The following is a 26,157-nucleotide window of genomic DNA, read 5'->3' as shown; positions in this document are numbered from 1 at the left end:
CATTATGCTATAAGGAAATGAGGTTATTCAAGGACCTACTGTGTATCAACAGCCATGGCACCAGAAAAATAAGAAATGGGTATGAAAGGAACAAGAAACTTGAAGGCTGACTCTTGGGACTCACCAAACTTTGTCAGGAAGAGGAGGGAGACTGAGAATGTAATGGCCCCGAGGCCAGGGAGAAATCAAGTTGAGAGAATCACAGGGAGTGAGGGCCGTTATGTCAAATGTTGCTGCATATGTTACTGGATATTACTAATGTGATTGGGTGTTCAGTAATTTACCCCAGTTTAAGCCTTTCAATGTATTACTTTCCTATAGTTGGGGATTTTTCATACTATAATGTCTTAAGTAATAGGAAGTCTGAGAGCTCTGTGCATATACTTATTTTGCATTGTAAATCAACTCTCTTTTCCTTTTAATTTAGGGGACCTCACTAAGCAGCTTCCTATCATGGTGGTGGGGGAGCACAAGGACAAAGTGATTCAGTGCCGGTGGCACACCCAGGACCTGTCCTTCCTGTCATCCTCTGCAGACAGAACTGTAACCCTGTGGACTTACAGTGGATAGAGTACACGCACTGTCTGTCTATGCAGTGAAAGCAGAGAGACTTACAGACTACTGAGTTGTGAAAGTTACACATTTGAAGAACATAGACTGACCAAGAAAATGGCTTAGCAGGAGGAGGCCCCTTATTCCCATGTATCCCTTTGATAGGAGGTGTTGGGTGGTGTTATTCTGCAGTGCTTCCAGTCTTCCCTGTGAGCTCGTGCTGCTGTGACCTGCTATGTGTAGTCTTGTTGCCAAAGTCCACAGAAGAGCTCGTATGTTGTCAGTGTGCACTCCAAAGTCAAGGTGGACGATGTGTTTACGGTTTAGTATTAAATGCATTCCTTGGTCTTTGCCTAAATAACAGTTTTGTATACACATTGAGATTGAACTCTAAGCATATTATTACAATGTAATGCAGCCAAGTTCTACCCAGATTAGACATAGGTGTTCAGAAATTACTTTTGCTTTTCTCACAATCCCATGATAGTGTATCACTTGTCAGCTAGAGGTCAGAATTTTATATATCTCTCAAAAGTTACATGGTTGTTTTTACTGAGGATCATTATGGAGTTAAAGGTGAATGGAAAACTGCTTCTTAGTTCATTATGTTATACAGGCCTTTTCTTTTTTCTGAAAACCAGGGATATAGTTACTATTTTGTCCATTTTTTTTTGTTTCAGGGTTAAAAGGTAAATGTGTTTGCTTCAGAAATTTGTTAATTTCAATTTTTTGAATGCAACAAGATACCTCCCTTCTGAACTGTACTGTAGTAGCGGAGCCGCAGCCTTGTTATGTGATGCAACACTTGATGGTACAGTAAACTTTCTGGCTAGCATTTTTCCTCTTAAAATGAAAAACTTTACTATAGACTATAGCATGGCTTGAAATGCTATGTCTGCATGATAATTAAAAATGAAAAATTTAAACTTTGCACTCCAAAAGCTTATTTGGATTTTTTTCTTGCACTGTTTTATGTAATGCAGAATAATAATTTTATTTCTATGGCATTGTAGATCCTAACATTTATGTATCTTATTTTCATATTGTACAGTAATTTTACTTTAAATTATTAAATAGGCTATTTTATTTATTTCAAATGCAGTTGAGTTGGTTTCTAATTTTTGAACTGTCTGTGCACTGTATGTAGCAAGCATTTTTAATCTATTGTATACAAGTGGAAAGGGTATTAGAAGTGTAACTGTGCTATTATTTCAATAAAGACCTCTAGACACCTATAACTTCCTGTTCCTAAGTGTCTGTGGCTTACTTTAGAGTGTTTTTGCTTTTGTTTTCAGTTTAGTTGGAGGTGTTGTGGTCCAGTGGGTCCAGTGTGGTCCACAGTCAATTTGTTTCTTTCTAAAGTTCTTCCACTAACTTATTTTTTTAAATTTATTTATGCATACAAGAACTGGGGTACAGACCAGAGGTGTGGGGGGTGAGAGGATTCACCAGAGACAGTGGGGAACAGAACAGGCAGATCGACTGAAATACACTGCTGAGGGGGACAGCGGGTGAGTCAGAAGAGGTCTGCTGCACCATGTGGGATGCTCCCTGGCTGGCCAGGGATCGAACTCATGCTGCAGTAGCTGCGGATAGCTTTATAGATTGCGTCTTAACCCCCTGCACCACCAGGGAGGCCCTAACTTATTTTTTAACCCTTGGCAGTGGCATAACTTTTGTGTGTTACTTCTATCTTTTTCATTCACAATCTAGAGCTTTCCATTGTAAATATATTGTCAAAGTTGATTCATGAAAACCTGACAAAATTATAAATTCTAACTTAGATTACAAATATGTTAAATTGAGAGCTTTAGGGGAAAAAGAAATATAATTAGCTTGTGAATATTTAAGAGGTACATAGTTTTTCTACCTATCAGTCATGTAGAAGTCTCTTCTCAGTTTACTCTCATGCTTAGTTTCACACATCTTGAACGTGAAAACAGGTCATTAGTATTAACTTTAAAACTGGGACAAGGGTAATTTATTGATATAAATCATCTCAACTTCATAGTGAAAATGTTCGTGAAATTATGTATTTCACTTTCACTATGGGAGAAAACTTCAAGATCTTCCTAGGTATGGGATATGAATCCATTTTACAATGCATCAGATAGTAAGCATCGCTTACACATGTCCTTCTCCCCAAACCTCCACACGGTCTTCTGCATGGAATTGAATAAATACTTTTGAGGTTGATGAGAAATTAGAAAACTGAAGTATTTCTAAATTCTTTGAACCTTGCTCTATTAGGGTCCAGGGAAGGACTGTGGGTACAAAAGTCCTTAACTCTTCTCCAGCTGAAGTTGCAGAGGTCTGATTAAAAAAAGATTTTTAAGTATTTTCTAGAGCTTGTAATAAGCCAAATCACACAACAAAGTGAAAACGCAACCTGTGAAATGGGGGCAAATACTTGCCGATCATATTTATGATAAAGAATTAATAGGCAGAATATATAGAGATTCAAACTGATTTTAAAATGGGCAAAGGACTTGAATAACCATTTCTATAAGGAAGATAGACAAGTGACCAATTAGCACTTAAAAAAAAAAGTTCAACATCACTAATCAGGGAACTGCAAACCAAAACCACAATGAGATACCACTTTTTAGGATGCTACTATCAGAACAAAATAACGTGTTGGCAAGTGTGTGGTGACAGTGGAACTCTCACACACTGATGGTGGCAATGTAAAATGGTGTGGCCATGGTGGCAAACAGTATAGTGGTTCCTCAAAATTTTAAAAATAGAAGTGTTATATGACTCATCAATCCGACTTTTGGGTACATACCCAAAGTAAATGAAAGCAGGGTCTCATATTTGTACACTAATGTTTATTGCATTACTCACAGCCAAAAAGTGGATTCTGCCCAAGAGTCCAGCAAGAGATGAATGGATAAACTTTAGCACATAATACAGTGGACTATTTATTCAGCCTTGAAAAGAAAATCTGACATTACAATATGAAGTTATGTTAAGTGAATTTATCAGAAAAAGACAACCACTGTATGATTCCACTTATGTGAGTTAGGTAGACCAATTCATAGAGAAATTACGTAGAATAGTGGCTGCCAGGAGCTGGAGACAGGAGGGAACATGAGATAAATCAAATTTCAGTTTTGCTGGATGAACAAAGTCATGGAGATGGACATTGGTGATGACTACGTCCATGTACTTAATGATATAGAACTGCAACTCAAACATGGTTAAAGATGGTAAATTTTATGCAATGTGTATTTTAATTTTTTAAAATTGTAATAACATACACACTCAAGTGTACCATGTCCTAACCAAATTTTAACACAAGTTTAAATTTGTTGTCAATAATTTATGGTGTACACATTTCTCACTTCCTCCTAGCGTGTAAAACTCGTCATTTCAATTCTTTGGAGTTCCCTGAGAGTCTGAAGACAAAACAACACTTCATGGTGTTTGAATTCCTCTACCCTCTCCACACCCCATCAGGGCTGTGGGCATTTATCATGCCCCATCTAAAAAAAAATCATGCTCAAAGCAGATCTCCAGCTTTGATTACCAATGTTACATGTTCAAATTTATAGTCATCAATATTAAGACAAAACGCTTTGTATCCGCTTCATACACCTGACTTACACGCAAGCCTCCCCTGCAGAAGCGCCCTGCGGACAAAGTGAAAAACCCCAAAAGCCCCAACCTGAAACCCGCCCACAGAGGCAGGCTCCGCCCCCTCAGCGGGACCAATCAGCTGCGCGCCTGGGAAGGCCGCCCTGCCGCTGGCCGAGCAAGTCGATAGCCAGAAGCACGCCTCCCGGCGCCCGCCTCAGCGGGGCCAATCACCTGCGCTCCAGGGAAGGCCGCCCAGCCGCTGGCCGAGCGAGTCGATAGCCTGACGCCCGCATCCCGGCGCCCGCTGCGTCGCCCTGGAAGGACCTCGCCATCTTCCCGCGTCGGCGGTGGTCTGTGAGCGGCTTCCGGGACCTACAGGTGCGCTGCGGGGAAGGTGAGTCCGCGCGTCGGGTGTGTTTGTGCGGCGGCAGGGCTGCGGTTCGGCCCCGCCGGTCTCGCGGGCCCTGCGGGGCCGGGCTTATCCGCACCCCCCGCTCCCCGCCGGTAGCCGCGGCCTGCGGGGCACTTGGGGGGACTTGGAAACGGGGTGGGCGAGCCGGCTGTCCCCCGCCCCGCGCGCGGCTGCTCCTTGGGGCTACTGGGGCGCCCCGCGGTTCCGAGCGTCCTGGGCGAAGGGACAAGACGGTGCAGAGCCAGCCCCGAGCGAGCTGGCCCGTGCTGACTTCGGTGGCCTCTGGACGCCGTGAGCTTGATTTGAGCCAGTGTCGTCAGCAGAGCAGCTCGTATTGGGTAGCCAGTGTTTTAACACTCCAAATCAGATTTGAGTGCATGAAAGTTAAGAGATGCCAGAAAAGCCTATGCAGGTACGAGCGGGTGGGGAAAACAATTCCGATGTCTCGCAGGCAGCGGCGGTCAGTGGCTCCCCCAGGTTGGCTTCGTTATCTTCATTGTCGTCGTGGTCTGGGCGCCTGGTGGAAATGCGCCCCGTCAAGTTTGAGAGACAGAGCCCCGGAAAACCGCCCCTGCGCGGGCGACTCGCGGACACACCCCTGGCTTCATTGTCATGCGAAGTTCTAGGTGAATGAGTGTTTGACCTACTATCCGACTTAGTCTTTTTTTTTTTTTTAAAGATTTATTTATGCATACAAGAGCTGGGGTGCAGGCCATAGGTGTGGGGGTGGCAGGGTTCACCAGAGACAGAGTGGGGAGCAGAACAGACAGAGTGAAATACACTGCTGAGGGGAGTAGCGGGCAGGACAGGAGAGGTCTGCTGCACCATGTGGGCTACTCCCTGGCCCTCCGGGGATCAAACTCATGCTGCAGTGGCTGCTTCATAGGTTGGTCTTAACCCCTTGCGCCACCAGGGAGGCCCCCCGACTTAGTCTTGTCTTTCTCATTACACATGTGAATTCATTGAAACCGGGTAGTTTTCTTTTGTGCCCATTTCCATTCTGTAGCTAGCAATGTCCTTGGACATCCCAGTCTTTCCAGGGAGCTCCCCTCTTCTAGTAGCTCTCCCGACACCTGCTCTCCTTGTTTCTCCTGTGTAGAGAGGAGTACTTTCTCCTGGTCACCCTTTCCTCTGAATAGCCCTGTAGGGACACTAGCACCTGGCCAGGCAGAGGTAGTTAGGAAGAGCCAGCTGGCTTCTCCCTCTTACTAGCCAAGTGCCCTCAGGTAAGTTAATCTGTTTTCCTTGTCTGTAAAAAGGTAACAGTAGTACTATTCCCAGGGATTAACTGAAGGGAAGCCCGGCTATAATCAAATACTAGGTACTATTTTATATATATATATTACTATCTATATAGTAATTTTGATACTAGAGTCAAAGACTAAAAAAAAGATTTTACAAGTAGAAACTGGGGGAGACTTTTAGATGTAGTAGAATCCAGGTGCCATTTATTAAACTAATCAACTCCTTAACACTTGCTCCTGGAGTGTCCTCTGTGGCTTAACACCTGTATCCTCACAAGGCGCTTGTTAGAAATGCAGAATCTCAAGCCCACCTCAAACTTGACCTGTTTTTCAACAAGATCCCCAACAGGTGTAGGTGTAGCTCTCTGAAGTGAGATCAGTGGTGAGGTTTCTAAAGTACCAGCCTTTAATCAGTGACCATGGGGATTTAGAAAGAGGATTTGAATTTGTAGCTGATTCCACTATTCTATCTTGCCTCCTGGTCTTCACTCCTGTGTTGCTAAGCACTAGCCACGAGGAAAGCTCTAGGTCAGTGTTGGAGAAAGTAACTGTTGTCTGTGTGTCTGGTAAGTGAATTGGTGAGGCTTTGTGTGCCACTACCCTCTGTGGCAATCACCTGAAGTTAATGCAGGGAGCGGCTTGGGAGTGTGGGGGTGGGCAGGCCTGCCTGATTGTGGGCACCTGGTGCATGGGTGCGGGCATTCGGAAGTGCGCACACCTGAGTCTAGAGGTCAGGGCTATGAGGCAGCCTCTCATGGGGGGAGGGGATAATGGGGGGGAGTAGATGTGAACCCAAAGAATGAGTAAAGATTCGTGGGGGGGCCGGGAGGCTTGGTTGCCTGCTCCCTCCCAGCTCCTGCCACTGCCCAGCCCCTGCCAACCTCTGCCTACCTCCCAGCCTCCCTGCTTGCTGGCTTGTCACAACACTGTGGCATGACTTTCTGAGCGTCTCAGTCAAAACTCGGTGCAGCATTGTGGTTTATGAAAAATGTGTATGTTTAATATATTGGTCTTCATCCAGTTCCGGCCTCATTTTCCCAAACCTTGGAATTTCTTAACTGTTGAAAGTGATAAAGGTGGCTCTTGTTATGTTATTGGGCTAACTCTGAGGGAGGATCTGTGCCCCTGTGTTACCAGGAGAACCAGCCATGTGACTGGAGATTGGCACTTCCAGTCCCATCACCTGATTTCCTGGGTAGGGAGTGCAGCCCGAGGTTGAGTTCAGTTGCCGCTGGCCAAGGGATTTACTCAGTCATGCCTATGTAGTGAAGCCTCTATAAAAACCCAAAAGGAGGGACTTCGGGGAGCTTTTGGGTTGGTGAATGCTGGAGATTTGGGGAGAATGATGTACCAACAGAGGGCATGGAAGCTCCATGCCCTTTCTGTATGCCTTGCCCTGCGCATCTCTACCAACTGGCTGTTGCTGAATAACATCCTTTGTAATAAATTGGTGACCTGGCCAGTAAAAGGATTGGTAGTTCTGTGAGCTATTTTAGCAAATTAATTGAACCTGAGGAGAGGATTCTGTGGTTTACAGCTGCTGTCTGATGTGAAGGACGGTCTTAGTAGACTGAGCCCTTCCCCTCTGGAATCTGGTGCTCTCTGGGTGGTGTCCCAATTCAGCTGAATCCTGACCCCCTGCTGGTGCTGGCGTGATTGCTCTTGGGAAGTCTACACACGCTTATTCTGGAACTGAGTTCAGGAGCTCTATTCAAGAAATTCCAACTGGAAACAAAGTGAAAAGTTCGGCGCAGTAAAGAAAAGGAGAACCAGGCTAAATTTCTCAAAGGATGGGAAAATTTATTGTGCCCCGGGTGGACCTCACGGACCCAAGGTGGGGGTCAGTGAAGCTGCGCCTGTTGTGGGGAGATGTCCCTTTTATAGGGTGAGGAGAGTTTAGGCAGGAAAACTGGGTTGGAGGGGGGGGTTGGACAGGATTAGGCGGAAAAAAGTTGTTTTTCATGGAGCTGAGTTGTTTTTCTCCTGTTTATGGCTTCAGTTTTGATGTGATGGTATTGTTAGGGGGAAATGATGTCCTGAGCTAATCCCAGGCAGGCTTTGTGGACTCCACTCCCAGTCCAGACCAAAGCCATCAAGACACTGGGAAAGACAAATCCCATCACCACCAAAGGGAAGGTGGCTGGGACCTGAAGGTGGAGTTAAGCAGCCAGGTTGGGTATAAAAACCAAACATGTGGGCCTTGGGGGCTCGCTGTCGCTCGCCTCCAGGCTTCACGACTCCTAGCTTGCAGCCAGCTCTCAGAGCACCATTTGGGACTCCAGATTGGCGGATCGGGTAGGACTCATTTAAAACTTTGTCTCCCACTTTTCTCCCTGAGCTGTACATTTCCTCATTTCCCCTTCCCTTGTCAATAAACCTTTTATGAACCTTTCACGTGTGCCTGCAGTGGAGCATTGATAAGTCCTTTTAAGCACGCGGGTGAGGACCCACAGTCAGGCACCCCGTTTTGTATCGGGGCTGCTCTGTAACAGTATCAGTGGTACTGGTGTCAGGGCCATCTTGTCTTTTTCTATGTGGGCTTCCTCATCCCTGGCCCCTGCATGGATCTTTCACAAAGACCAGGACCTTACCCTTTATTATGTTGCAGGAACCCTCTACAGATGTCTGGAATTCTGCCCTGTGCATTTTTCTTCTACTTTGGTACTCTGTTCTGTGCAGGCCTTCCCGGCTCTGCCTGGCTTTCCCCTGCTTGTTCCCATGGCTTGGAAGCTGTCTCCAGGAGGTAGGACAGGGCATGGAAGGACTGTCCATGATTGTTTTCCATCTTCCTAAGATTTATTTTATTTATATAAGAGCTGGGGAGTGAGAAGAGTCACCAGAGACAGAGTGGGGAACAGAATAGGCAGACTGACTGAAATACACCGCTGAGGGGAGCAGCGGGCGAGACAGGAGAGGTCTGCCGTGCCATGTGGGACCCTCGCCGGCCTGCTGGGATCGAACCAGCACTGCAGAGGCTGTGGACAGCTTCACAGCGCTGCACTCAACCGCCTGCGTCACCAGGGGAGGCCCTGTTGGTCAACTTTAAAACCTTGGGCCCGTGTTTGCCCTCTCTTGCCTACTGTGTGCATCCAGGGCAGTTGCTGAGTCTGAATGCACCTCAGATGTGTCCTGTGTGTGCTTTCTGCTCACTTTGCCCCCACGCTGTCAGACCAACCTCTTCAGCCTTTTTCATGGACTCTCAGAATCCAGTTGTTCCTCATTCTGTATACATAGTGCTAGTTTGTTCTTCCCAAAATGTAGCTCCTGTCACCTTTGAAAGCTCTCTTTGGCAGATGGAGTTAGTCAGAAGCCTTTTACTTCACCGGGGCCACCACGGGTCCCACCACGTCCCCCACCACGTCCATCCTTGCCCTGGCGCTTTCTGAAGCTGCGCCGTTTGGTTTTCTGTCTCTGCCGCCCTGATCTCACACTCTTAGAATGTTACCCGTAGTTCAAAATCCATTTATTTCTCAAAATCCAAATATTTCCCATGAAATAGTTCCTGTTTCTCCCAATCAGCTCTGCTTTCTTTTTCCTTTGAACATCTGCTGCCCTTTAACCCCTGCTGTGGCTGTGATCATTGGCACTTACTTAAAAATAATTAACCAAAGTCTTTACTAGGCCAGGCTCTGGGCTAGGTGTGGGCTGGGAGCTGTGGCGGGGGCCAGCCTGGAGAAGACATTGGGAAGGTGAGTGCAGATTTGAGTGAGCTGTTACACCCCCCCCCCCCCCCCAGGGAGGACTGCGTGCAGGGGTTTCTATCTTTGCTGCCTATTGGAACTTCCTGGGATGCTTTAAAAATCCCAGTGCCTGGATGGCATCGCTAGAGATTCTGATTTAATTGGTCCGGTGGCCAGACATCAAGAATTTTAGAAGTTCCTTAGGGGATTCTAATACACTGTCAGTGCTGAGAGCCACCACGCTGATGGAAGAGACAGACCACTAAGTGGCTGGTCTCATATGTGTCACGCTAGGAGAATAAACAGCACGCTGGGGCACAAAGGAGTGTGTGATTTAGCCGGGAGTTACTTTCATGTATAGAACTAGTCTGTAAGTCATTTATGAGCAGTACCCAGGGCTTTCTCATTTTGGAATTCCCTTACCTGATCTTCACTTAGTGGGGAAAAGACAGGCCGTCCAGTGCAGCTGGCAGAGATGTTTCATGCTCTGTGTCTGCTGGCCAGGATGATGACCTCCAGCCACAGGTGGCTTTGGCGCACCTGGGAAGCAGCTAGTGTGAATGGGGAACTGAATGTTTAATTTAATTTTAAAAAAGCTCAAAGACCACGTGTGGCCAGAGGCTGCTGCACTAGACAGTGCTGAAATGGTTTGACAGAGTTTATGTGGAGGCTTATGTGGCGAGGAGGCTTCTGTTTTCTTGATGTGATTCACTTCACAGTTCACCCACCGAAGTGTACCGCCGAGTGGTTTTTACGGTATTCACTATATTGCCATCACCTCAATTTTAGATCATTTTTTATCTGAGAAAGTTACCCTCCACTGTTTAGCTCCCACCGCTCTATGCTTGGCTCTCCAGCCTTAAGCACTTGCTGAACTACTTCCTGTCTCTAGATATGCCTGTTCTGACAGCTCATATAGATGGAACCTGTGCCCTGATCTTTGGTGACTGGCTTTGACATAGCATAATGCCAGGAGGCGGTGCTTCTGTCCTCTCTCCTCTACCATGTTGTGGGGGGAGCATGGAGTATTTTTATCTTGGTTGCTACTCATAGCATTATCTTAGTACTAGAAAGAACTAGATAGTTTTTTTTTTTTAATTTATTTATGCATACAAGAACTGGGGTACAGGCCAGAGTTGGGGGTGAGAGGATTTGCCAGAGACAGAGTGGAGAACAGACAGATCAACTGAAATACACTGCTGAGGGGAGCAGCAGGCGAGACAGGCGAGGTCTGCTGTGCCATGTGAGTAGCTCCCTGCCCGGGGATCGAACTCGTGCTGCAGAGACTGCGGACAGCTTCATGTTGCATCCTAACCCATTGCACTACTAGGGAGGCCCTACACGGTTTTTATTACAAAACAATTTCTTCTAAAAATCATTTTATTTCATCACATCTAGTAAGATCCATTGAACATGTTTGTGGCCTTCATGCAGGATGCTGCGCGCTCTGCTCCTGTGTGGGTGTTTGTGGCTGGTGGCTGGTGATGAGCACCACGATGACTGGATAGACCCCACGGACATGCTCAACTACGACGCGGCCTCGGGGACCATGAGGAAGTCTCAGGTACTGCCCTGCCCCAGGAAATCGCCTGCTTTCAGCACTTGTTTGCATTCAGGGGCTTAGCAGTCCTGCAGGTTATCGCCCTGACTCTGACATTTCAACTGCCTGGGAACTTCTGTTTTGAATTTGAATGTAAAGCTCATCAAGCAGCAACTAGATTTTAATTCTTAGGTAGTATGTACATTTGAAGCTTTTTATTTTGGGGGGGCGGGGAAGCTGTTCAAACATAGGTGACAAACGTTTCAAACTATAAATATAAAATGTTACGTAACAGACAATACACATATAAATGTAATATTCTAAATAAATATATAAGACAAAACGTTATAGTAAAGAGTCATAATTGTAGTCTTCATTAACTGCAGGCGATTTTCCACAACGGAACTATAAAGAAATAAAATCTTTGTTTCAGGTGAAATATGATACTTCAGGGAGGGAAGAGGGCAGCTCTGACGTGCCCTGTGCCGATGAATTGTCAGCGTGTTACAGCAAACTTGAGTCATTAACTCATCAGGTTAGTGTCTTTTCATTCATAAATTTTATACTTCTAATATGATAAATTGCTCTTTTCCTGTCTGTGCTAACATTATTTGCGTTTTTATGTACTACAGAATTCATTTGTGTATACTTAATTTTTTCTTTACTCTGGCCTTGGTTTTTTAAATAGTACTTTTATTTTCCTGTAGTAACATTTCTCTCACTATGTTGTAACTATTTTTTTTACCTCCTGAAATACTTTTGGGACGAGGACTGTATTTTGTTCATTCTTGATTCTCATGTGATAAGTAGATGGACATTTGGGGCAGTGTCCGCATGGACAGAGGCAGCAAATGAAATGGGCCTATGAATTGACTCAGAAGAGTTCAGCTCTTACAGGTGTAAGAGGTGATGCTGATTCGTGCTGGCAGCTAGTCCTTCATTTACTCCGTGTGGCTGAAGTAGTTCATGAGAAAGGAGGTGAAGGCAAGATTGCTAAAGGGGTGGATGTGCCACGGGGCCTGCTCTGCTGGCTGCAGGCAGCGTGCGGGTGGTGTGGCGGGGCCTGGGGCAGATTGGAGGGCGACAGACATCCGGGGGGCTAACGGGGGTAGGAGGCCCAAGGTGAGAGAGTGGCAGGGGCTGAAGAGAGTTTTAGACTTTTCTGAGAGAGGAGTAAGTGTCGGTAGCCGAGGGAAAGGGGACAGGAGAGTTGGTGTCAGTGAGTGAGATTCCAGCTGAAAAGACTGGCAGAGCTTGTTCATTGCCAAGCAGCTGGATTCAGGCGGAGATCTCTCTACCTGCTGGCGGCTCCATCAAAGGTGGATGTTGTCTCACCTGAGTGCTCGCAAAGACTGTGCTTGGATACATTTGCCTCGGGTCATCTGCGTGTTTGTGGTGTAGTGAGTAAGTTTGAGTGCAAGGTAGGAGAATGCAGAAATGCCTTTTTACAGACATTTTCCATTCCGTTGTTTGTGATTTTGGTTCAGCTATAAATGCATGGTTGGTGAAAGGGGATCTGGAGTTTTATTAAAAAAAAGTTAGAGAAATTTGAAAATGTAAACAGGTTTGTAAAGTTTGCCTAAAAGTAGAGGAAGCTGACACAGTTTCTGAGTCTGTGTGGGACGCTCAGTTGCCCCATTTCAGGGCTCCATTCAACTCATGGTCCAAACTCAGTTGAAAATACAAGCTGCTTGTCCCAAGTTGTGTCTGTAAGTTGGCGCTGCCCTCACTCACAACGGCCCTGCTGTGGCGCTCACAGCATCCAGGGGAAGACTGTGGAATTCCATGCTGCCTCGCTGTCACATTCGGTCTGGATCACACAAGCGCTCACTTCCATGGGAGGGGAAAGGTTTCACTAGTGACTCAGATGCATAGAACCACAATATGCATACAATTCTGGCAGCAAAATGCAGGGCCTGGCAGCACAGAGTGGGCAGAGATGGCCAAGGGTTCCTGGTAGCTGAGCTGCACAGAGGGGAAGGCCACTTCCAGAATACAAGTCCCCTGCACGCCTTCCAAACCCTGGGGAGAGCTTTAGGACCCTCCCCACAAGCTGCCCAGGTTGGCTTAAATTCAGTGCCTCTGTCACTCTTTGGAGGCCTATCTCGGGACCATCTGTTAATTCTAATTGAGGCAAGGACTCTGGGCACAGCCGGGTTTTATCTGTCCTTGCCTTTCCCATGACTGCTCACAGTATCTTTGTAAATAAGTGGTGGCTTGGTTTTTTTAATTGATAACTTGAAGTTGCTCTATCTCAGCTGTCCCCGTCTTCATCAGCTGGGGCCGCTGTGGTGTCAGTGCCCATGACACCGCAGGAGACTCGAGAAGCCGTGGCTCCTGCCCGCCGGCAGCGTCCCTGTGTAAGGGGGTGATAGTTGTTCACTGGAAAAATAAATAAAAGGCCTAAAGTACGTTCAGGAATTCTTCTCCATGTGCTGCATCTTCCAACTTCATCCTGTTTCTTCCTCTCTTTGTCTGTATTTTTCTATCTTCCTTTCCTTATTTGTTGACTCGTTACTTTGGAATAAGGAAGAGGTGGACTGGTCTAGATGTCCTGCTTATCCACGTCTCCACTTCCTTCATGATCTTTAGGTTTAAAATTGTGATCAGAAGAGTGCCAGGCCAGGACCAAGTGCTAACAGAGAATGCTAAACATGGGTGGGTCCCCCCCCCCTTTTTTTTTAAAGATTTATTTATTTATACAAGCACTGGGTAGTACACTCAGAAGCGCAGGAGGGGGAGAGAATTCACCAGAGCCAGAGCAGGGAACAGAACAGGCAGACTGACGAAGTACACTGCTGAGGGGAGCAGTGAGCGGCAGGAGAGGTCTGCGCGCCATGTGGGACCCTCGCCCAGCGGCCGGGGATTGAACTGGTGCTGCTGAGGCCGCGGGCAGCCCCGCAGCCCAGCGCTCAACTGCTGTGCCACAAGGGGAGGCTTTTTTGGCTCACTTGCCTTTTCCAGTGAAAACCCACAGAAGTCAGGCAAGCTCTACATTTTAATGTTGCTGATACATGCAAGCTTGGTGACAATAATCAGGGCTCTTTCACGTGATTTTTTTTTTCTTTTTTTAAAGATTTATTTATTTATGCAAGAACTCTGGGGTACAGGCCAGATGCGCGGGAGGGTGAGAGGACTCACCAGAGACAGCGGGGAACAGAACAGGGAGACTGACGAAATACACTGCTGAGGGGAGCAGCGGCTGAGACAAGAGAGGTCTGCTGCGCCATGTGGGATCGAACCGGTGCCGCTGAGGCTGTGGACAACGTATAGCACTGCACTCAACCGCCTGCGCCACCAGGGGAGGCCCCTCTTTCACTTGTTCTTGATGGGGCCACTGGGCTGGAAATTTGACCCTTACATTGAGCTTTGAAGCTAACTAATGTTGAATTTATTTTGTGGTTACAGATTGATGAGTGTGAGAAGAAAAAGAGGGACGATTATGAAAGTCAAAGCAATCCTGTTTTTAGGAGATACTTAAATAAGATTTTAATTGAAACCAGAAAGCTTGGACTTGTGAGTATTCGGTGGTACAATGCTAATTAATATTTTTATTAATTTAAAATTGATGCTGTGATACGGGGTCATTATGCTTTAGCAGAGAATACCAGGCTCACCCTTTTACCCAAACCTATTCATGCAGGAGGAAAGGCCCCAGCCTACTTGCAGTGGGGTTGGTGGGAGGTAGATGGTGCCGCCCTCGCCTTTTTCAGCTCTGAGCGGCTGTACCGCCTCAGTGAGCTTGGGCCGAGGAGATGGTGTTAAATTTGCTGTTTGAATTGTGCTAAACAGGAACTTAGTGAACTCATGTCTTGGTAAGAAAATTCTGTCTTGGTCCTTCCGCATTCTACCACTTCCACCCTTTTTTGTATCTGTATGACCGATGTAAGATGAATTTATGTGGAAGAAAAGAGTGTTGTGTTAAGCGGCTTTTGCCCTAGCTGTTTACCTTGGCAAGTGCTGCTTTGCAGAGTCGTCACTGTTTACATGTTTGTAGTTCATGTAAACATCCATCTTTTAGAGACATTGTTTTCATGGTGAGAAGTCAAAACATTGAGAAAACAAAGGGAAGGAGTGCTAGATGAGCCGTGTGATCTCGCCTTGTGCTGGAAGTGCCCAGGCAGACATGCGTATAGGGCCCGCCTGTGTGTTCCAACTGCGAGGTCCTGTGCTAGAAGAGGCCGAGAAATACCTGAAATGGAGAAGCTCGGAAATGCTTAGTTTCTGGTTTGTTAAAAATATGACCAGTGACTGCTCTTTTTATGCTTACTGGTGATTTGTGACATTTTGGTTTTTGTCATTTTACAATGACTTTTTAATATTTATGTATTTTCTCTTTATAGAAAGAAAAGAATCTTGAATTAACTAGTTAATGAATGTAAACTGTTTATAGTGATTTTGCTAGCCTGAACTCACACTAATAAAGGTAGTTACATCATGTATGTTCGTGGGAATCCACATTTTGCTGCTTTTTGAGGTCCCTTATTTGTGCTACTACAAATTTAGGCTCTCAAAACTGGAACAAGGTCAAAATTGAATCATAATAAAGATGTGCGGTCAGTCATTATGTGTGGATTCTGTCCTGGTGAATTTGCCTGCTCACTAAACTAGTTGTAACTCCACTCATGGCTTGTGACTGTCACTGTTGGTCATATTCAGAGCAAGACGGCCTTAGCCGGCATCGAGCGCGGCCATGTTCTGCCTTTCTTGTCCTACTATGAACAAGTAAATTTTTTTTTTAAGTTGTAACATTTATTTATTTATTTTTTAAGAGATTTATTTATTTACTTATTTATACAAGCACTGGGTACAGTCAGAAGCGCGGGAGGGTGAGAGAGTTCATCAGAGCCAGAGCGGGGAGCAGAGCAGGCAGACTGATGAAGTACACTGCTAAGGGGAGCAGCGGCTGGCAGGAGAGGTCTGCGCGCCATGTGGGACCCTCCTCCGGTGGCCGGGGAGCATCTGGCCGGGGAGCAGCTGGGGATCAAACCGGCGCTGCAGAGGCTGCGGGCAGCTTCACAATCCAGCGCTCAACCGCTGTGCCACCAGGGAGGCCCTGAACAAGTTATTTTATTTTATTTATTTATTTGTTTGTTTGTTTTGTTTATACATGCACTGGGTACAGTCAGAAGCAGGGGAGGGTGAGAGAATTCACCAGAGCCATAGCGGGGAGCAGAGCAGACAGAAGGACCGAAGTACACTGCTGAGGGGAGCAGCGGGCGGCAGGAGAGGTCTGCGCGCCATGTGGGACCCTCCTCCGGTGGCCGGGAGCAGCCGGGGATCGAACCGGCGCCGCAGAGGCCGCGGGCAGCTTCGCAACCCAGCGCTCAACCACTGCGCCACCGGGGAGGCCCTGAACAAGTTATTTTTAATGGTCTATTTAGTGCTGCATTTTCCAAACTTTGTTGTGATTGATGGTAGTTTTGCTTTTTTCAGAAGCTCACAGGTGTAGTGCTACCTTACTGTTTCTCGGCATAGGGTGGCTATAATCTGTCTTACCAAAAATTATCTAACATTCCCATATTAGATAAGCTTAGTTCAGGCATGTGTTACAAAGTTAGAGAGAGAGAGAGAGAGAGAGAGAGAGATAGATAGATAGAGAGAGAGAGTGTGTGTGTGTGTACACACACACAACTATACACTCTAGCTACATATCCACTCTGTGTTATGTAATATATATTAACATATATGTTAAATAAGGTGTTTTTAAACAAACACATAAAAAGGTTATGTGTTGATTGATAAAATGTATGCTCAGACATCCAAGCCTGTTTCCTGTAGGATCACAGTTCAGCATTTGCTAACTAGTGTCCAGGTGACTTTATAGAACCTAACTACTGCAGATCACCAGAATCAGCCTCAGTCTATTAAAATGTGCAGTATCTTGTACAAGTTTTATTTTTCATGGTTTTTAAAGATTTATTTATGCATATAAGAACTGGGGTACAGGCCAGAGGTGGGGGGGGCGGTGAGAGGAGTCACCAGAGACAGAGCGGGGAACAGAACAGGCAGCCTGACTGAAATACACTACTGAGGGGAGCAGCGGTCTAGTCAGGAGAGGTCTGCTGCACCATATGGGTAGCTTCCTGGCTGGGGGTCGAACTCGTGCTGCAGTAGCTGTGGATAGCTTCACTGGTTGCGTCTCAACCCCTTGCACCACCAGGGAGGCCCAATTTTTCATGTTTTATCTTTGGTTTTCTTAATTGCGGTGAGACAGATACCATTACTCTTAAATATATGTAAATATTATGAAGTTATTATATATTTAGGTCTAACTTGGTTTTTGCCTTAAAATGTTTCATGATAGAATATGATAGAATTTTCCTTTTCTGTTTTTTTTTTTAATTTAAAATTTAATTCAGTCCGATGAAGACAAAGGCGACTTGCATTATGACGCTGAAATTATCCTTACACGACAAACCCTATTAGAAATACAGAAGTTTCTCAGTGGAGAGGAGTGGAAACCAGGAGCCTTGGATGATGCCCTGAGTGATATCTTAATTAATTTTAAGGTTCATAATTTTGAAAGATGGAAGTGGCGATTTGAAGATTACTTTGGAGTGGATCCGTATGATGTGTTCATGGTAAGATGGGAGAAGGGAGACTTGATTAGCAGTTTCTGTTTTTAGATACTTTGGAAACCCCCCCCCCCCCCCATAATTCTGGTAAGAACCTGTACCAAGTCACTAAGTTGACAAACATGCCACAAAATGGTACAAATGATTTTACATATTTGAGTCCAATTCTTTTGTCTGTGTTGACGACGATCTGTTTTTAGGGGGGCAGATGACCGGGCACTGACTCTTCTTTCTGCTCCTTTTTGTTCTCGAGGTGCTTCTGTGCCTGCTGTGTGTTGTGATGTTGATAATGGCAGCTGCAAAGCTGTGCATGAATGTTCGTTGGTACACACTGCTGGCATTTGTCCTTTTCATCAGTTTTGTCTTCAGTTTGGGATGGAATTGGATCTATTTATATAAGGTACTGAATGGGTGGGAGATTTTAAAATTCGAAAATATTATTTCACAATGAAAAGTAGACTATAGATGATTTAGAACTAATGTCTTGCCTCTCATGAGGGTCAAAAGGCAGGGATTGGAGGTGGGGCCGGGGGAGGAGATTGGTGGCTGGTGGGCTATATTTTGCCTTCTTGACCGGTTAGTGGGGGAAAAGCTGCAATTCTAATTTTCATGACCCAGTTTCTGATGGGTGGCATTTGGACGGCTAAATCAGAGCAAAGGTTGGGAGACACATTTTAAAAATTCTTAGGTAGATAATTTGGCACATGTCCTATTCTTTGCTAGAAAAATGATACCAAAACACCAGTTTTTAAAAGGCTATTTTCTGAATTTAAAAATGGTATGTTCTGGTAGAAAATTTAGAGAAACAGAAATTTTAATTTTTTAAAGATAACAATTATATCACCTAAAGATAACTACTCCCAATATTTTGAGTCATTTCCAGTCTTTTCCTGAATTTCAATTCTTTGAAAATTGGGATCATAGAAATTTAAAAGAAGCACCATTGTTCCTGTCAAAATAACGTAGTCCTTAAAGGAAATTTTAAGTCTTTCTAGCAGGATGAGCCAGGTTAGCCAATTATTTCAGTGAATTCATCGCACTAAATCAGTTATATTTCCTTAAACCTTTTGCTCTAAGTTCTATAACTTTTAGATCTAATTATTTACAAATTAAAAGAAGAAAGGTGGTTTGGTTGAATATTGTTCTTTCAATGATTTCTTCCCCCTGGAGCTTTGATTTATAAAAGATATCTTTCCTTTGGTCATTTGTGCTGAAAACTATCTGAAGCAAGATACCATTTTATCATGAGTTGTAAAAGAAAGTGAGAGGTGTCATTATATCTAACTATTGCGGGCACAGTATATACTATATTTGAATTAATGAACTTTTTTTTAACAATCTTAGTAAAATAGTTTCCTTTTATTACTACATGATTACTTTAAAGGCAGTTGTAGTTTAAATATTACATATATTTCTTCTATTAAAATTTTTTTAAACACTGGTCTGGATGAATAGTGAAGACAGGCTTTGAGGTTTTTTGGATGCGCAGGTGCAGCTTTCATTGTTAGCCACCTTGCATTTTCCCTTTGCTCTCGCCAGCTGGCTTTCGCTCAGCATCAGGCCGAAGTCGCCAAGATGGAGCCACTGAACAACGTGTGTGCTGAGAAGATGGACTGGGCTGGAAGTCTCTGGGGTATAGTGTTCTCACTTCGCCTGATTTAAAACACTGTCTGAGAATGTGAAAACATACTAGTGATTGCAAAGAAATGCCAGAATGCCAGAAGGAGGTTTTTTAATGACTGAATCTTTAAGATCAGAAGAACTTTCGAGAGCCTTGGGTTTAAGACCGTTCATTGACCCTTGTGCATGCATTGCACTGGGAAGGACGGAAACTGCCGGCTCAGAAGTTGTGTCACCCTTCACGAGGCCGAAGGGGCCTGCTCGCGAGCTCTCCTAGTCCTTAGCACAGTGTCTGGTGTGTTCTGTATCTTCACAGATGCTTATTCAAGCAGTGTCACTGTGTATGTGACTTGATACCTCTCGTAGACTTAATCCCGTTAACTTATGAAATCTCGTAGCTTTACTTATTTTTGGTTTTTACTAAGGGGAAATTACTTTTGTCTTCTGTACTTTTTCTTCTATATTTTATAAACATTCTCACTGATGTTGACGGCCTTTCGTGATGTGTATCTGGCAATGGTTTAATGTTCAGAGGCCCTTTGTAAATGTAAGCCCATAGTGACAGACCCAGGATAAAATCTCAGCAGATTCTACAAATCAGGGTGTCCAAATTAATGTTTCATAAAAAGTTCATGGGAACTAAACAAAATTGGCCTTGCTTGCTGACTTCTGGGGACAAATAAATGCCCTCCCCCCAGCCCAGGCTAGTATATAATTGTACATAAGCCTGATTTAGAAAAATTGGGAGGACTGATGTTCTACTTTATTTTATAAAATGAGTAAAAAACTGACTTTTGTAATTAAAATTGAGTGAGTGTAGATTCACAGGTAGCTGGGAAGAAATAATATCAAGAGATCCTATTTATTGTTTACCCATCCCCCGAGGAGGAGACATCTTGCACAGCTGCAGTAGTTCTGTGTCATAGTTGATACTGGTTATCAACTGTAACACAGGCCACCCCAGTTTTACCTGGATTCATTTATTATGAGTAAGGAACTTTTAACCGTTATTTTAGAAATTTTCATAAAATATTTTATCAGCATATGACTTGTATTTTTGAATGGATTTTATTTTATTATTTTTTAAAGATTTATTTATGCATACAAGAACTGGGGTACAGGCCAGAGTTGGGGAGGTGAGAGGATTCACCAGAAACAGTGGAGAACAGAACAGGCAGACTGACTGAAACACACTGCTGAGGGGAGCAGGGGGCGAGACAGGAGAGGTCTGCGGCGCCATATGGGTAGCTCCCTGGCCAGGGATCGAACTCATGCTGCAGTGGCTGTGGATAGCTTCATAGGTTGCGTCCTAACCCCTTGCACCACCAGGGAGGCCCTTGAATGGATTTTAAAAATAAATATGATTTTGGACTTAAAATGAAAAATTTAAAAATCAGCATTACAGAAGTCTTTTAAAACAATTTAAGATTTTTGAGGGGGGCAGGGAGGCGGAAGGATGAAGCCAAAATATTGTCTTATTTGGAAAGGAAATGTGATCTTTTTTAATGACTCAGTGTTTTGTCTGTTTCTCTAAATAGAATGGTTAACAAGTACTTGGACCTATAAGGATGACCCATGCCAAAAATACTATGAGCTCTTAGTAGTCAACCCTATTTGGTTGGTCCCACCAGCAAAGGTATAGAATAATTTTGTAAAATTACTTATACAAAGTAAGTCAGTCTCTTGTATTTATTAAAAATTATTAGTGTTTTTAGAATCCTTTTGGTAATAAAACCTTTGTTCTAGAAAAAATACTTCCATTACAGTGATTTTCCATGTCAAGCATAAGACAGCATTGTAATTTGTAACAAGAAGTTAGCCTCAGTACAGTGATTTTTGGCTCATTCTATGTGCCTACAAGTGCTTTGAGAAAAAAAACTTAGGTTGCTCTCATTTTAGGTAGTGACGCTTACGCTTACCAGCTTTGTCACGGACCCACTGAAGCACGTCGGCAAAGGCATCGGGGAGTTTATCCGAGCACTCATGAAGGAGATCCCGGTGCTGCTTCACATTCCAGTGCTGCTGATCATGGCCTTAGCTGTCCTGGTTAGTACAGAGCACTGGGGACAGTTTCCGGGATTTACAGAAAAAAGCCAATTCTAAAATTATTTATCAGGCTGCTTTGATGTTGTAAGTCAGGCTAAGTTAATACAGGGCCAGGATAGCCAATAAAATTTGAAAAATCATTACAAAGACCTGTCAATCAACTGGACACACTTTTCTTGAATGACAACAATGGTAGTTATGCACCGGGACTTCAGCAGCTCCGTAGTTGATTTGGTGGTTTTCACACTGTTCTCAGGCAGGACCCTTTTGCATTTTTAAGAACTGAAGACCACAGGGTTCTTGTTTATGGGTACTTTAATTATTGATATTTTCTATATTAGAAATTAAAACTAAGTCGTATTTAAAATAGAAGCATGCAGCTGTGAGCCGTCAGTGGAGAAAATCACTTTAGCCACAGGAGGAAAACTGTTGTACGCTCACGAGGGGACAAGGAAGACAGCGCGTAATGTCTGTGTAATTAAAGTTCGACCTTACAGATCCCTTGAAAGAGTCACAGGGATCTTCCTGTGCGTACCTGAGCCAGACTCTGAGAACTGCTGCCTAGTTATCCCCAGGAGAGATGTTCCTCGGTACCTGCAGAATTTTGCTGTAGTCGAAGCCAAGTTTGTAAAATAAACAAACCCACAGGAGAATGTTTGCATAATACTGTACAACTTCAAATAATTTTCAAAACTTCACATGGTGGGTGTGAGTACAAACAACATACGAACAATTGTCAGATTAGTATCTGCCAATATAAATTTCTACATTTTAGCATAACTTTGTAATTCAGTTGAAGTGTGTCCAACGGACTGAAATGTCTATGCCATGATTTCTCAGATTTTATTGGCTCTTCTGGCCCAGTATTCATCTAAAAGGTCTCCAATGAAGAAAACAGTGAGATTGACTTCGGTCTATATATGCCACAAGTTGTTAGTAACCAGAACAAAGCACGTCATTTCATTGTAAGTCAGCCGTTAAGTACTCAGTAATGTGTATTTCTTTTCCTTCTAGAGCTGCTGCTATGGTTTTGGGACATCTATTCATAGGGTGAGGTTTTCTGGAGGTCCTGAGAGAGAGCCACCCAGGGCACTTCAGCCAGGTGACAGAAGACAGCAGCGGGAAATTGGTTATAGACCCCATGCTGGAGCAGGTGATGCAGATTTCTATTACAAGAGCCAGATTGGCCCCAGTGAGCAGGGTCCTTATGAAAACCCGTGTGAGGGCAGAACAGATGCTTGGAGTCAGAGAACTGCTGACCTGAGGTTTCAGATGGGCAACAAGAGCCCTGAAGTTCTCCGGGCATCCGACTTGCCAGACTCAGAGGCGAAAGAGCATCCCCAGGTGGTGCCCAGTGTAAGTTAGCAACCGTTTGTTTTGCTGTCACCTCATAGCGGGCGGGAGTGCTTCCTGTAGAGCTTTTGGTTGGTTTTTACTCTCTCCCCTTTACTGTTAACTATATCATTAGTGATGTCAAAAGGTAGTCCAGCCTCCTCAGCAGGAATAAAATGAAATTTTTTATGTTAAATACTATTTAGCAGTAGTTTGTTAGAACTGTTGGTGATTTGTGATTAACTTTATAGGAAACAGCTGAGTAGGATTAACATTTCTGAAATTTCTACCTTTGAAGACATCAGAAAGACATTTTTATGGAGGCCTGGCATTTTAGAGAACCCACAGGAAGCCCCTAGAGGCTTAGCTGGGTGGAAGAGTGGGCTGGGGAGGTTATCAAAAACCTCACTTTCCCAAGTCTCTTCCGCCGCCGGCTGGCTGGACTGTACTTCTTACCCCAAGAGTGGTGAAGCAGAGACGGCTTACCCTCCGTTGGTGACCAGCTGAAGAGACATTCCCACTGTGTTCAAGAAATCTGTTTTGTCATCTGCGATGTTTAAGTTGCAGCCATAAACCTTGGGGAAGTGGTTTTGAGCACAGTAGAATCTTGGAAATAATAGAATTCTTTTTGAAGCTTTTAAAATGTTCCTTGGAGCTTTAATAGTTACTGGTTGTCACTCCTCAGAAATCTTTATGTGGCTTCCCATCTCATTTGAAGAGAAACCAGACACCGAGGGCGGCCTAGAGGTGTCCTGGGGCTTCCTTGATCTGGCCCTGCCGCCCCACCCCCCCCCCCACCCCCCGTGACTCCCCTGCTGTCCGAGCATGTGTCCTCCAGCCTCGCTCTGCACTCTGTGGAATGCTGCTCCCCTTGGAGTCACAGGGCTCATCAAGCCTTTCATACCACCTTTTTAAAGAGCAGTTGGCCTCTACCCCTGCCCTACTCCACTTCCAGCGTGGTACTACTTGATTTCCCCCCAACCTAAAGTTAGTGTCCGTGGAGGCAAGGGATTTTGTCTGTTCTGTTTCTGCTGTAGCGTCAGCATTGAGAACATAATGTGTCTCTGCACAGTACATATTGCCGGGGCTGTTCTCAGCAGGCAGCATGAGCAGCACTAGTCACCAGTCCTCTTGGCCCTCCCTAAGCTGGGTTCCTAGACCACTTGGCAGACCCCGAGTCCCACTCCTCCGAGCACCGTTCTGTGAGGCTTCGTGACATCTAATTACCATCCACTAAAACCAGGATCTGCGATTTGTTTGCTACGACAGGTTTGCATAGGAACTTGTTTAAATGTGTATGATTGCAAACCTTCACATTACATTAAACAGTTAAACTTCTCTGCTTACAGCATAAATCACCTACTGTGGCTACAAAGCCCCAGGAGCCCGGTGTGATCCCAGCAGCACACGCCCTGATGGAAAGCAGCACCCAGGGTGGCCAGGTGGCCCAGACTGTCTGTGACCAAGGAAGACCAGAGCCCGGGGAAGGGTTACCCGCAGCAGAAAAGGTCCCTCTCAGGACTGATGCCAAAGGCAGCCCCGAAGAATGCGGCCCATGCAGCACAGGGGGCACCGCAGCAGGACTGTGCGCAGAGCATCTGGATGGCAGCCTGTGTGCTAGCGGCTAGTGGACAGCGGACGAGGCATGGACACGGCGCCGAGGTTCTCTGGGTTTTGGGAAGTATTGTCGTCACAGCTGTTTACTTTAGTCTCTCAATAGCTCATACTTATGACACTGTGCCAACTGAAACAGTATTTTTGTTGAAAATCAGAATTAACAAATATCTGTATGTAGATTTTTAAAATGTCATTCTTTGATATTAAGAGACATCGCATAAAACTTAGATGTGGTAATTTTGGAACAGGCTGTCATGGTGAACGTGTGGCTGGAGTGAACTAGGGGACCTAGAAACAGCTTGTTGACAGGTACATGTAGCAGCCAGTTAACCACCATATGCTGCCAAGTGGAAGTCCTACTATGCTGACTTGCTACCGGACAGTTGGTAGCCCTGATTTGGATTCAGATGTTTTCCAAGTGGTAGGTTTATGAGCAGCATCCAATGTAGCCAATTCACCTAGCTCTTCAGGTACATCAGCTTCATAGCGCAGCACAGAGCCTGCGTCCCCCGTCAGTTGTCTCTGGAGGCTGTGCACAGGTCAGTGGGCCTGCACTGTCCCGTCCCGCCTTCCTCTAAACGCCTGCAGCGGTTACTGGCTGGCTTTATTCTCTGCTAAGATGGCTGAGGTTGCTGGATGGCACAGTAGACTTGTCATCTCAGCTTTACACAGTCAGTAGACTGAGAATGGCTTTATCTCCTTCCTGTGCAGTGAAGTACACGGTTTCTGAGACTGATTTTCCTTGCTACTCAGAAGCCCAGCAGCTAGATATCCCTGTACCATGTGTTACAGCAAACCATGTGCAGTTCCAATTCTAAGACATCGCTGCATAGAAAGGACAACTGATAAGGAAAACAGTGGAATGTTCTTAACAGGCAGGTGATATGCAATCAACATTTAACTTATTTTGATTTTTAAAACTCTTCTTGTTTTAAACTTTTTTAAAAAGCAGTTTATGTATTTTATACAAGGACCTAGCTAGAAAGCAAATTTCACTTATATTCAGGTATCCTTTGTTTTTAACCTTCACACTACAAGTATGTTTAGCTGTTTACTAAAAATACTAGACAGGATTAGTCTTAATTTTTGTGCAGGTGTTTGTTTAAAAAAAATATTCAAATCATTTTTTTTTTTAACATGAAATCAGAATACCCCTTTTTGGCTCTCAGAAGCATCATAATCTTATGTGTCAGTATTTTCTAGTATATTGTAACAAACATCCTTAGTATTTCATCAGGAAGTTAATCTTTTCCCCAGTGTGTGTTTGCAGGTAATATGGAATATATTAACTAGCTAATGCAGTAGCAGCATCTCACCAATGCAATGCCTACAGTCTGGGATAGATTTTGCAGATCACCGCCTGTAATGTAGTTCGCTCCAGGCACTAGGCCTGTTCACACTGGCTGTGACTGTGACTGCTGCAAGGTGAGGGCTGGCCTCTGAGCTGTGATCTGATTCCAAAGCGAAGAAAATGCTGGTGATAGGTCAGGAGAGTGAATGTTGCTTATACTCCCGACTGCTTTCTCTCAAAAACAATCGTCAACAAAATATTTAAAATTTTATCTGTGTATTTTCATTACAGATAACCATGAAGCCTTTGACATCTAGCAAGGTATCATGGCTACTGCTGTTGAATGATGGCAGTCAAGGCCGGTTAGAGAGGCTTGTTTATGGTCTAGTTAGTACTTACAGTTAAAATCATGGACTGTCGTGTAATTTCCTAGGGAAATCAGAATGGGGTAGACAGCTTTTAAGGGTTTTTTAATGAAAAGAGGTTAAATGTTTACAGGGCATAAGAACTGCCACATTAAATAAACATTTTTACATTGTGGTTTGGTATGCTTATCGTTGCTCCTTGAACATGCTCATAAAAACCCTGTGACATTTCTGTAGTTTTTAAAAGTATGGTAGCGAGTATTTTAATATCCTACATATACTATATAAAACATGCTAA

At 44.6% G+C, this 26,157-nt stretch overlaps 2 protein-coding genes across 4 annotated transcripts in view; both read left to right on the top strand.

The window, feature by feature from the left end:
• The window catches only part of WDR47 (WD repeat domain 47), a gene marked incomplete at both ends in the record, with an annotated part of 33,102 nt that extends 32,532 nt beyond the window's left edge, over window positions 1-570 (top strand). For all 3 annotated transcript variants that reach the window (XM_084241804.1, XM_084241806.1, XM_084241805.1), the window contains one exon: window positions 428-570. In XM_084241804.1, the coding sequence (XP_084097930.1) occupies window positions 428-570 (143 nt within the window). The remainder of the gene's footprint in view (window positions 1-427) is intronic.
• A 10,335-nt stretch (window positions 571-10,905) lies between these two features.
• Window positions 10,906-24,214, top strand: CLCC1 (chloride channel CLIC like 1; the record flags this gene model as incomplete). Its single annotated transcript, XM_084242446.1, has 10 exons — window positions 10,906-11,034; window positions 11,444-11,545; window positions 14,419-14,526; window positions 17,373-17,594; window positions 17,842-17,988; window positions 19,128-19,221; window positions 20,747-20,844; window positions 21,108-21,254; window positions 22,269-22,610; window positions 23,936-24,214. 10 exons carry the CDS (start codon window positions 10,906-10,908, stop codon window positions 24,212-24,214), a joined length of 1,668 nt encoding a protein of 555 aa, XP_084098572.1.
• Between the last annotated feature and the right edge of the window lie 1,943 nt (window positions 24,215-26,157).

This window comes from Talpa europaea (assembly GCF_964194135.1).
Source record: "Talpa europaea genome assembly, chromosome: 9".
NCBI lineage: Eukaryota > Metazoa > Chordata > Mammalia > Eulipotyphla > Talpidae > Talpa > Talpa europaea.
Note: the sequence above shows the minus strand (reverse complement) of the source record. Positions and strands in the feature narration are given on the sequence as shown.